Raw genomic sequence first — 12,127 nt, 5'->3', positions numbered from 1 at the left:
ACATACACACACCCTTTCTCTTTTTCTCTTGGCAGGAACATGGAAGGAGTGCTGACCAATGCAGACTGTGAGAAAATCTACTCCATTGTATACATTTCTAACCGTGCCATGGCCTCTGCTGCAGGGGAGTTTGTATACTGGAAGTGAGTGGTGTGTTTTTGTCACACTGTCCTCTCTCACCTCTCTGCTCCACTTAGGGACTTACCAACATTATTGAAGTCTCTTTTATTGTGCCCCTTTCTCTTTTAACCCTATAGGATATCCTTTTCCCTTGTCCTTTTGTCCTACTCCTTCCCATGCTAAGTTATTTCTATATATCTATCCTACCAGGATCTTGTATCCTGAGTGTGGGGCAAAAGCAGTGAGTGGCAGGGAGCGACGCCAGGGTCCACAGGCTCAGAGGACTTTCATCTGCCTTTTACTGGCCTTCCTCATGGAGAGTGAGGTAATGTGGGAAGGGGTGTTAAGCTCAAGACCCGAAGTGGAGGCCAGGATGGGCCGATGGGTAGGAGGGTCCTGCTTACCAACACACAGTTGCTGAAGCAGTTCAATGTAGCATCAGAGGATAACTTACTGGGAACCTTCTTTCACAGCATCACAACCACGCTGCTTACTTAGTAGACAGCTTGTGGGACTGCGCAGGGTCGTACCTGAAGGACTGGGAGAGTCTGACAAGCCTGCTGCTGCAGAAAGACCAGAGTGCGTACCATATGGTAGCTGGGGTGTTTGGGTATCTTGAACCTTCTAGTATGAAACTGAGAGGTTTGGGCTTTGTTTTGTTCTGTTTTGTTTAATTTTTATTTTTACCTGACTTGGAAAAGGCAGCAGAAATGTCCTGGGGAGGGGGTGTGGAGATGGAGGGTGGTTGGTTTGTGGTTTTGTTTTCGATCCTCTTTCTATCCCAGATCTGGATGATGTACAGGAGAGAATGCTGATAGAAATTCTTGTGTCCAGTGCCCGGCAAGCTGCAGAGGGCCACCCACCAGTGGGGCGCATCACTGGAAAGAAGGTCGGCATGAGGGGGGCGGGCTACCAGGTCAGAAGCATTGGAGACAGAAGGTTATTGGCTGCCTTCATCTCTACGTTCTGGGTTAGGGCCCCCCTTCTTTCCCTCTAAGAATCCCATCTCCACCTGAAGGGAGCAGAAATACGTGCAGATACACTCATCCTCTGTGCCCAGAGTTTCTTCACAGTTTTCCACTCCCAATAAATAACCCCAGGGTCTGACCGCCAAAGAACGCAAACTTCAAGCTTATGACAAGATGAAGCTGGCTGAGCACCTCATCCCCCTCTTGCCCCAGCTCCTGGCCAAGGTAAGAGCCTCTTGTACAGCCCATGGCTTAAAAGGAAAAGGGACCAACCCAAGGTAGGATGGGAAAAGGATCTGCGTCTTGTCCCTTAATTAACAGGATACACCCTTTCCACTCTAGTTCTCAGCAGATGCAGAGAATGTTGCTCCCCTGCTCCAGCTACTTAGTTACTTTGACCTCAGCATTTATAGCACTCAGCGCTTGGAGAAGGTGAGTAGGTAACAAGACCATTTCCTAGACCTCTTAGGAAATGTTGCCCTGCTTAGGCTAAGGATTCTTTCAGTGTCTGGTTTGTCTTTTTCTACAAGATCCTGGATTTAGGAAGAGTCTATAGACCCACTCCTTTCATCCTCCTGTGTCCTTCAACCTTTGTCTTTGTCTCCCTTTTAGCACTTGGAGCTGCTTCTACAACAACTCCAGGAGGTGGTAGTGAAGCATGTGGAGCCTGAGGTGCTTGAGGCTGCAGCGCATGCCCTCTATCTGCTCTGTAAGCCGGAGTTCACCTTCTTCAGCAAAGTGGACTTTGCTCGAAGCCAACTAGTGGATCTTCTGACTGATAGATTCCAGCAGGAGCTTGATGACCTAATGCAGGTGGTGCTAAATAACAGGGCACCCCAGGGAAGGGGAAAGGGTGGGGATTAATGATGAGTTCTTGAGAAACTCTTGCTGTGAGCGTCTTTGTTCCTCAGTCGCCCTTCCTAGATGAGGATGAGGTGTATAGTCTGACAGCCACTCTGAAGCGTCTCTCTGCCTTCTACAAGTAAGCAGCAGTCCTATGTCCTTCCCTTTCTCCTAGTGTTGATGGACTCGATTACCTTGGATGTATCCCAACATAATGTTTCCTTCTCTCTCCTTACAGTGCTCATGACCTGACTCGGTGGGAGATCTCTGAGCCCTGTTCTCAACTCCTCCAGAAGGCTGTGGACACAGGAGAAATTCCTCACCAGGCAGGTGGTGGGCTGGACGCACAGAGGCAGGGCAGATGACTCTCAGAACCTGTGTCCTGGAGGCCACCTTGCCCAGGCAGCCCCAGTCCTGGGGTGTGTAGTGGACACAGGGAGGAAGGCAAGGTGGGGTTATCCCTTCTGTTCTTCTCTAAGGGGGACTGAGGACTTTGGGGGTCCTGGGTGCTAAGGAGAATGTTGAGGAATTCTTGGAGACTGAATAAACCAGAAACGTGACATTTCTGCCTCAGCTGGAAGCCTCTGGACATTGTCCAAAATAATCCCTTCTTCTTTTTTATCAGAAAAGGAATTGTTTCCCTGGTCTCATCTATCTTCCTTCCTTCCTTCCTTCCTTCCTTCCTTCCTTCCTCCCTCCCTCCCTCCCTCCCTCCCTCCCTCCCTCCCTCCCTCCCTTCCTTTCTCTCTCTCTTTCTTTCTCTCTCTCTCTTTTTTCTCTCTTTCTTTCTTTCTTTCTTTCTTTCTCTCTCTCTCTTTCTTTCTTTTTGTGATAAGGTTTGTTATTTTTGTTTTTGAGACGGGGTTTTTCTATGTTGTCCTGTCCTGGAACTTGTCCAAGCTTGGCTCAAAGAGGTCTTCCAGTCTCTGCCTCCTGAGTGCTGGAATTAAAGGCATGCACCGCCTCACTCCAGCTTCTGTCTTCTTGCTGATTGTATGAAAGTGCTGTTAACCCCTCACTCTTGCTCTCTAGCCACCTGATCTGACTCAAACCCCATTTTTCTGATATTTTGTGGTTATAGGTGATTTTGCCGGCCTTGACTCTTGTATATTTTTCCATTCTCTGGACAGTAACCCATATTTCAGAGTCTACTTCCCAAGTGAGTATGGGTTTGAGGAGGAGACTGGGAATAGTAGAGCCTCAACCTTCATTCCTCTGTGAAGCAAGCTGCTCTTTTCACAGAAGCAGCTGATGGGTCTGAAGAAAAGAATGGTAGCCTTCTGTGAACTTTGCCAGAGCTGCCTCTCAGATGTGGATCCAGAGATCCAGGAGCAGGTGAGCATGGGTGTCCTGCAGTTTGAGGAGACCGTTCTTCAGGGAAATAAGCTATGTAGTCTTTGTGTAAGTATTCTGATTTTTTAAAATCATCCTTTATTTTCCCCCTCCACAACAGGCTTTTGTCTTATTAAGTGACCTGCTTCTCATCTTCAGCCCTCAGATGATTGTAGGGGGACGAGACTTCCTTAGGCCTCTTGTCTTTTTTCCGGAAGCTACTCTCCAGTCAGAACTAGCCAGCTTCCTCATGGACCACGTCTTTCTCCAGCCTGGAGAACTGGGCAATGGTACAGGAGCTCTTAAGCCCAGAGCTGAGGAAGGGTTTGGGGTTGAGCCTGGCTACAGTATATTGGGCAGGAGGCCTAAGCCTGTGACTAGTTGTATTTTTACTGGGCAGGTCAGTCCCAGGAGGATCACATCCAGATAGAGCTTCTGCACCAGCGGCGCCGCCTGCTTGCGGGGTTTTGTAAGCTGCTGCTGTACGGCGTATTGGAACTGGATGCAGCCTCAGATGTTTTCAAACACTACAACAAGGTATAATTATAGCAGGACCTCAGAATGAAAGAAAGCGACCAAGTTGAACACAGCGCCGGCTTCAAATACTGCAGCATCTAAGAAAGGAAGCCAGGAGTTGGGGGCAGTGTGAGACAATCAGACTTTAAGGAGAAGTAGGAATTTAGAAAAGAGGACAAAGGAAAGAGATATGGGGGTAAATACTTTAGGAGAAAAAGCTATTGAGACTTTACTTGGTTGAGAAATACTCTATTTCTCTAATTCAGCTATAGGAAAGGCTATAAGAGAAAGAAAACTGGGGAAAGTCATGCTTCACATCGTAACACACACACACACATGCAGCTAGCTCCATTTCCTCATTCCTCTCTATTGAGCATCTGCAGTGCACCAGACATACCAGGTGCTAAGGACAGGGCAATGAGTAGCACAGAAACTCTTGTTTCACAGAACTCTAGACTTGCGGGGAGGGGCGTGTAGGCTCCAGTGTTGTCTGGTAGCTGAGCCCCACTCCTTTTCTCCAACAGTTGGCTGCAACCAATTTTGGCCCTTAGGGTTTTTTGGGGGGTTGTTTTTAAAGTAAGTCTGGTTTCTTTTGGACACTGCACTATTAGAGATGAAGGTTAGTTGTTGTAAGTTGCTGTTAAATTTTACTACCAATTATCTTTTATTAAAGCTGTTGTTAGTCCTAAACAGCTGTATAACCAAATCACCACACAGAGACTATGATTTATTTTAACCCAAAACACAGTGCTGGGCAATAGTTACTCCATCCTAAACCTCCAAGCTCTCAGTTTCCTAACATTTAGATTTCCCACATTATACTTGCTTTTTGTGATATATTAGGTCCAGTCCATCTCTCCACATCATTCTCATTCCGAGTTTTCTCTCCAGCTCTGCTCTCCCAGCTCTCGCCTCCCTTCTCTCTCCTCTGCCTCCCACCTTCCTGTCCTCTGGCTCCTCTCTCTCTTTCTGCTTCCTTTCCCTTGTTCAACATTGTGGCTAGTTGCTTTATTTTGGCATGTTTACACAAAGTTGAGACAGATGATGCTTACAATAAGTATTAAAATGCAGTGTCTGAAACCAGAGAGTGGGGGAGAGAAATTAGCATTTTGAATGAACAAGGTTAAAGTGTATACCTTCCAAAAGAACATTATACCAACAGTTAGTCTTCGTTATTTGTGCTCAGGCTAATGTTTTCCTACCTAAGGGTCATTGGGAAGGAGATTGGGGATATGAAGAAGAAATGAAAGATTTTTTTCCCTGTGTCTGATGTTACCTTCTTCCTCTGCCTTAGTTCTATGAAGACTATGGTGACATTATCAAGGAAACATTAACTCGAGCGAGACAGATTGACCGGTGTCAGTGCTCTCGGATCCTGCTCCTGAGCCTGAAGCAGGTGCTCTTGCCTCACAGCTGTGGCACACTTCCTAGACCACCACCTCATTGTCCAGCCCCACATCTTAGGGATAATGCTCCAAGATTTTTTTATTTAATCACTTTCCAGGCTGAGCCCAGCTCCCTCCCTCCTCTCCTTCCAGTCCTACCCTCATACCACTTTTCACCTTTTCTTCCTCAGAGAAGGGAAGGCTCCCAAGGGCTGCCAGCCCACCCTGGCACTTCAAGTTGCAGCAGAACTAAGTGCATCCTCTCCCACTGAGGCCTGACAAGGCAGCCCAGCTAGGAGAAAGGGATCCAGAGGCAGTCAACAGAGTCAGAGACAGCTTCTATTTCCATTGTTAGGAGATCCACATGATGACCAAGCTGCCATCTGTTACATACACAGGGGTCTAGGTCTAGCCTGTGCAAGCACTGTGGTTGGTGGTTCAGTATCTGTGAGGTCTCATGGGCCCAGGTTAATTGACTCTGTAGGTCTTCTTGTGCCCTTGGATACACAAGAAGGGATAGCTCCCTCTATCCATCTTCCCACTCTTCCGAAAATTTTCTTGTCTCTCATATCTGGTGACAGGCTTCTTCATACCTCTAAACCCTGCCGTAGTCATTGTTTATTACTGTGAAGAGACACAATTACCAAGGCAACTCTTAATAAAAGAACATATTTTTAATTGGGGCCTTAATTCCAATATCAGAGCTTTTAGACTTTCTCATCTTGGCTCCCTAGCATGACAGCATGCAGGCATTCACCTCAAAGTGACACACTTCCTCCAGCCAGGCCACTCCTACTAATCCTTCTGATCCCTAGTGACTCAAATATATGAGCCTATGGGGGCCATTCTTATTTAAAATACCAAAGACCCCAATCTAACTGACAAGGCGGTTTCCTCTTTCTCCAAGCCCCAGAGAAGTCACTTATTAATACCATTACTAAAGTGACAGAAAAATTTTAAAAAATGTTGTTTATTTTTAGGTAGGTGTTTTACCTGAATGTGTGACAGTGTACCATCTATCTATGAAGCCATAAGAGGAAGTCAGATCCCCTGGGACTGGTGTTATAAATGGTGTGAGCCACTATGTGGGAGCTAAGAATTGAATCCAGGTCCTCTGGAAGAGGAGCAAATGGTCTTAGCCACTGAGCCATCTCTGTAGCCTTTAGAGAATTCCTTATTTTTTAGTCTGTTTTCTTACAGCCTCTTCCTTCATTTATGACAGACATTTAAATTGTATTTATTTATTTTGTGTGTGTAGCTGGAGTGGGAAGGAAACGTGCCACTGTGTAAGTGTGGGGGTGAGCGGGAAATGTGGAACTTGATTCTCTTCTTTCTACCAAGTGTGTTCCAGGGATTGAATTCAGTTATCAGCTTTAGTAGGAAGCACCTTTCCTCACCGAGTCTTCTCACCAGCCTCATCAGAGATACTTTATTTACACTGTAGAGCTATAGTGCTGGGTGGCCCTCAGTGGGGAAGTGCTTGCCTGTCATGTGTGAGGCTCCATGTTTGATCTCCAGGAGCATGCTTTTTAAAGCCCTCATAGAGCAGGCCGAGGTGCTCTGCTGCAGGTGGTCAGGATATGGCAGTATCTGGGAGGAAAGAGAAGATGGCACCCTATACCTAAGCCTGTCGACTCTTAAGTAGACAAGAAGGTTAAGCTTTTCTAGAGCTCCCTTGTCTCCTTTTCCAAATGTGCTTTTTCTCCTGGACACAGCTCTACACAGAACTGATGCAGGAGCAAGGACCCCAGGGCCTGACAGAACTGCCGGCCTTCATGGAGATGAGGGACCTGGCCCGGAGGTTTGCCTTGAGCTTTGGACCCCAGCAGCTCCACAACCGAGACCTTGTGGTCATGCTGCACAAGTGAGGAAGTGCTGGTTGGAGGTTGGGTACAGGGCAGGGAATAAGGTCTTGGTGGGAGGGGCGACTGTGCAGAAGCAGCAGGCAGGTTGGTGGCGAGTGCGCCTGGGCAGCAAGGGTTAGGGATGGAGCATTTGGATGTTTGGCACTGATGGAGTAATTCTATTCAATCAAGGGAAGGCATCAAGTTCTCATTGTCTGAGCTTCCTCCTGCTGGCTCTTCTCGTGAGCTCCCAAATCTTGCATTCCTGGAGCTCCTTTCAGAGTTCTCCCCGCGCCTCTTCCATCAGGACAAGCAGCTGCTGTAAGTTGGTGGTTGAGTAAAGATGTGGATTTACAGAAGAGCCTGGGGAGGACTCAGCTCATTCTCGGTACCGTCCCTTTTTTAGACTGTCCTACCTGGAAAAGTGTCTGCAGCGTATCTCAAAGGCACCTAGCCATCCCTGGGGTCCAGTCACCACCTACTACCACTCCCTCCACCCCACAGAGAACACAGCCGAGGCCAGCCCTCAGGGACCCCCCCACTCGAAGAAGAGGCGCGTTGAGGGTGAGAGTCAGCATCAGTGTGTTCTGTACTACATCCTAGTTGCCTGTTAAATAGCTCACCAGGCACCACTAGCGTTCGCTTTCCTCGTCACTTAGCCAGCTTAAAATAGCAAGCTTGAAAAATGACATAGAAACTAAGGATCAGGCCAAAGACTAAACCAAGTAATCTTACTTCCTTGACAGCAAATACATTGATTTCTCCAATAACTTTCAAAGTACACTTGTCTTAGAATTTACCTAATATTTTTAATTTGCTTCTTTATGTTGTCTTAAGTAAAATTCTAGTCATTGTGCATTTGTTAATCTACTTTAAAATGTAACTTTGAAACTGTTACAGCTTTAGTGAGACATAATTTACATATCACAAAAGTCAAAGTCATCCTTTCAAAGTGTGCACTTCAATGGTTTTTACGTTTCCTCAACAAGCTTTAATTATGGATGTGAGCATGTGTGTGTGTGTCTATCTCTGTCTGTGTCTGAATGTGCATGTGAGTGTAGGTGCCTGTGAACTGAGTTTTGATCTTCTGAGAAAGCAGTACATGCTCTTAACTGCTGAACATCTTCTACTTTTTTTTAACTTTTAGTTCTTTTTGTTTGTTTACATTTTTTGTTGTTACTTGGTTTTTTTGTTTTTTGAGACAGGGTTTTTCTGAGTAACTCTGGCTGTTCTGGAACTCACTTTGTAGACCAGCCTGGTCTTGAACTCAGATAAACCCTCCTACTTGTTTCCCGAGTGCTGAGACTAAGGATATGTGCCACCATAACTGTCAAGTTCTTAATGTTTGAGTAAGACTTTAACATTTTGCTTATTAGTCTTAAAATTCGTTTAAGTCTATTGATGTGTATAGTATGTGTATAAGGAGGCTGGAGGACAGAGCTATAGAGCTGACTTTCTTCTTTACATAGATTTTGAGTATTCAACACAGGTTCAGAGTTTTTCCAGCTAGCACTTTGACCTGCCAAGCGATCTCACCATTCCACCAGTCTTTAATGTTCATTCTCATTGCTCCAAAAGAAACCATGTCCTTGTTACACTCCTGTTTCTCCCTGCCCTCCCAGCCCTGGGCACTGTCATTGACCATCTTCTCTCTGAATGTGCCTCTGGCAGACACTTTATATAAACACTTTATATATAAACAGTGCCAATATATTATGTTGTTTTGTGTGCCTGTATTTAGTCTGTTTAGGGGTTCTTTCTATAGCAGAATAATAGTCCATTGTATGACCACTACCTATTTTACTCACTCAGAAGTTGGTTAACATTTGGATTGCTTCATTGTTTGACTGGTGTGCACAGTGCTGCTAAAATTCACATACAAAGTTTTGAGTGGACATACCTTTGAGATATACTTAGAAGCAGAATTTCTGGAAGGTCATATGGAAGCTCTACATTTAACTTTATAACAAGCTACCAAACTGTTTTCCAAAGTACTTGTACCATTTTACATTTCTACCAGCAATGATTTAGAGGCTAAGTTCTTCCTCATCTCAGTTTTTGTGACTGCCTGGGCTTCTTGTTTTTATTTTATCTATCTTCTAGTGACTGAATTGGTATCTTGTTCTCTTCAATTTGCATCTCCCTACTGACTAACAAAATTGAGTTTTCTACTTCATATTCTTATCGACAGAATTGCTTGTTAAATTCCTTCATCCTTTTTTTTTTTTTTTTTTTTTTTTTTTGAGACAAGGTCTTACGTAGTCCAGGCAGGACTTGAATACTATATAGTGGAAGATGACCTTGAACTTCTGATTATTCTGCCTCTACTTCCCAAATATTGGGGTTACAGACTTTGGTCCTTCTTTTCTTCATTTAAAATTGAGTTGTTTTTATTGTTGAGTTGGGTTCTTTCCACATTCTAGATAGATCTTTATTAGGTAACAAGATAGAAAAAAAATGTTCTCTAATTCTTTGAGTTACTGTTTTGTGTTGTTGATAGTCTTCTTAATTATGAATTCTACCTTACTTGTTTCTTTTATTTTTTTAACTTGTGCTTTTCATGTCATGCCTTAAGGAACCATTGACTAATCCAAGTTCATAAAGATTTACTTATGGCTACAGCCCCTGCTTTGTATAGGTTAATGGCAGCAACTTTCAGGTTATTGCTTCTGTGTACATACATGGTCACAGTGGAGGAAAAGAGTTAGTAAGGGTGTGTATGTTCACACTGGCAAATTGTGATATATATCACCACCTCGGTTCTCTCAGGGAAAGAGAGCTTCAGGACACCTCAGCTGGTGGCTCTCCCTTTGTCCTCTGTAGTTGGCAGAGAAAGCCCCTGAATTCAGCCTCTCTGATAATATGACACTAGCATTGCCGTCCTTTCATCCTCTGACTGCAGAAAACCCTTTTTCCTGTGCCCTTAGGCATCCACTCCAGCCTCTGGTCCAAAAAGAGTTACCATCAATTTAGAATGGATTGGATTTTAGGATTCATTGTCAAAAAGACTGCTTAATTTTAGAGAACAAGTCACCTCTCACATTTGCCATCAAATGTTTATGTTCTGTGTGAAATGGATGTTGCCTCTGTCTGTCTTGTTTCCTAGGTAGGTAGTAGTTTCTGTAATGATACAGCATCACACTCTAGTACCGAGATGAAACAAAATAAGACCACATAGATCTTCCACTCTTATGCTTAGCTTCCCCTTATAAGAAACTTTGGACAAGTTTTGTAAAAGTAACCCTGGCAGATTCCCAATCTATTTGATATGTGTATCTGTTTCTTTGCAGCCCCCTCTAGGTCTCAGGAAGAAGAGCCCTCATCCCAAGAAGAGAGCCTTCAGCTGAACAGTGGCCCCTCAACACCTACCCTCACCTCCACAGCAGTGAAGAGGAGGCAGTCTCTGAGACCAGTGGGCAAGAGACAAAAAGGTAGACCAGGACAAGTACCAGAACTGATCTACAGGTGAGACCAGGGGAAACCTTGGTGTTTCATTACTCCCCTGTAGTACACTCTGATCTTTGGGTGCTTCTCTAGTGCTTTTAGAGCTACGCAATGTCTCCCCCACACTCTGTACTGTTATCTGCTGGTTTTACCCTTTGTTTCATATCAAATCCTGTTACTGACTCTGCTTTATTCTCAGTAGTCAGCAATGCTCAGACACCCAGAGGTTGAAGATGTCAAGTACACAGTGTTTCCAGATTCGGTGTGATCCTTCAGGTTCTGGTTTGGGCAAGCAGCTGACCAGGTGAGGTTTCTCTTGCCCATGCTGCTGTTACCTGCTGACTTCTCACCTGAGCCAGTGCTCCGTGGATTGTCTTGTCATGCTGTCTTTCCAGTACAGCATGTCCCTTCATTGTGTAAAGGGCTGCTCCTCCAGAGGCAGGAATGGGTACTAGAGCCCTAATTCCTGCCCCATCTACTGCCAGTTCTCTTTCCCTGGCTGAATGAACCATCTGAAAACCTCTGCTCTTTGCTACTACCACAGACTCAGCCTCATGGAAGAGGATGTGGAAGAAGAGCTGGGACTTCTGGATGAGTCATATGAAGAATGGCAAAGTGAAGACAAGGTATGGATCCAGCAGTCCCCTCTCCCAGAACTAGAGGCTGAGATGCCTGTTGACAGTTTTCATAATGCCCTTGTTTCTGAAGGTTGCTAAAGGTTGTTGGAAAGAATCATAGAGGAAAGGAGGAGAGGTTTCAGACTTAGTTTGGACTTTACTTTTATTTAATAAGGAGCTATTCACACTTAAAATCTCAGCACTTGGGAGACTGAGGCAAGAGGATTGCTATGAGGTTAGGGCCACCTCGGGCTACATAGTAATTTCCAGGTCAGCCTAGGCTACAGAGTGAGACTCTGCTTTCAAAATATGAAAGGAAAGGAAGTTGAAAATACCAAGGCCAGCAAGATAAATAAAGGTGCTTCCTGCTAAGCCTGAAGGCCTGAGTTCAATTTCAGGACTCATGTGATAGATGGAAGGAAATTACTCCCAAAACGTGTCCTCTGTCATGCAGATGGCACTAACATAGTTTTAAGGGCTCCACACTCTCACCTAAACAAAGGTCACCTTTTACTTTTATGGGATCCAAGGGTTACAACCTCAATATACATGTAAGGTAGGTGTTGGAGGAGGTAGAGGGGAGGAGAGGCTGCAGACATTCAATCTACACTGAGCTAATACTGTCTGCTATTATTTTATAATCTTCTCTGGGGAGGGGAAGGAAAATTCAGACAGCACCTTCATACTTCTGTTGAAATAACTGTCCAGAGTGCTAGGGTAATCCCATTCTCTGGATCCGGAGCTGAATGCATGTAAAGTGTTCAGCCTGCAGGGTAAGAGAGGAGTCAGTTATGTGATTTATTCCTTGAGACTTCAGAAGGAACTGTGTTTCTGTTGGTGGAAACACAAGTGTTTCAGAATAGCCTTTCTAACTTTTGGCTCTGTTTGCTCTAGTTACTTCATAGCCCTTCTCCCAGTGAGCCTGGGGTGGACCTATTAGATACAACAGAGCTGAACATGGAGGTGAGTGTTCAAAGCTAGTGTGTGTGTGTATGTCCTTGGAAGTGATGGTGGCCATCTGTCTGTCCATCTTTAGACAGAAAGTCTCTGGTGGTCTT

General features: G+C 45.0%; 1 protein-coding gene across 1 annotated transcript in view; it reads left to right on the top strand.

Annotated features, from left to right (window-relative positions):
• Positions 1-12,127, top strand: part of Stag3 (STAG3 cohesin complex component) — a 29,349-nt gene that overhangs the window by 16,778 nt on the left and 444 nt on the right. The window contains exons 13-33 of the mRNA XM_060367952.1: positions 36-143; positions 331-445; positions 594-699; positions 906-1,009; positions 1,221-1,313; positions 1,431-1,520; positions 1,701-1,901; positions 2,000-2,070; positions 2,170-2,257; positions 3,013-3,090; positions 3,174-3,266; positions 3,385-3,553; positions 3,664-3,800; positions 5,074-5,175; positions 6,880-7,028; positions 7,201-7,329; positions 7,415-7,572; positions 10,299-10,473; positions 10,655-10,756; positions 10,997-11,078; positions 11,964-12,032. Of these exons, the coding sequence (XP_060223935.1) occupies positions 36-143; positions 331-445; positions 594-699; positions 906-1,009; positions 1,221-1,313; positions 1,431-1,520; positions 1,701-1,901; positions 2,000-2,070; positions 2,170-2,257; positions 3,013-3,090; positions 3,174-3,266; positions 3,385-3,553; positions 3,664-3,800; positions 5,074-5,175; positions 6,880-7,028; positions 7,201-7,329; positions 7,415-7,572; positions 10,299-10,473; positions 10,655-10,756; positions 10,997-11,078; positions 11,964-12,032 (2,419 nt within the window). The remainder of the gene's footprint in view (positions 1-35; positions 144-330; positions 446-593; positions 700-905; positions 1,010-1,220; positions 1,314-1,430; positions 1,521-1,700; positions 1,902-1,999; positions 2,071-2,169; positions 2,258-3,012; positions 3,091-3,173; positions 3,267-3,384; positions 3,554-3,663; positions 3,801-5,073; positions 5,176-6,879; positions 7,029-7,200; positions 7,330-7,414; positions 7,573-10,298; positions 10,474-10,654; positions 10,757-10,996; positions 11,079-11,963; positions 12,033-12,127) is intronic.

Source organism: Meriones unguiculatus, chromosome 15 (genome assembly GCF_030254825.1).
Source record: "Meriones unguiculatus strain TT.TT164.6M chromosome 15, Bangor_MerUng_6.1, whole genome shotgun sequence".
Taxonomy (NCBI): domain Eukaryota; kingdom Metazoa; phylum Chordata; class Mammalia; order Rodentia; family Muridae; genus Meriones; species Meriones unguiculatus.
Note: the sequence above shows the minus strand (reverse complement) of the source record. Positions and strands in the feature narration are given on the sequence as shown.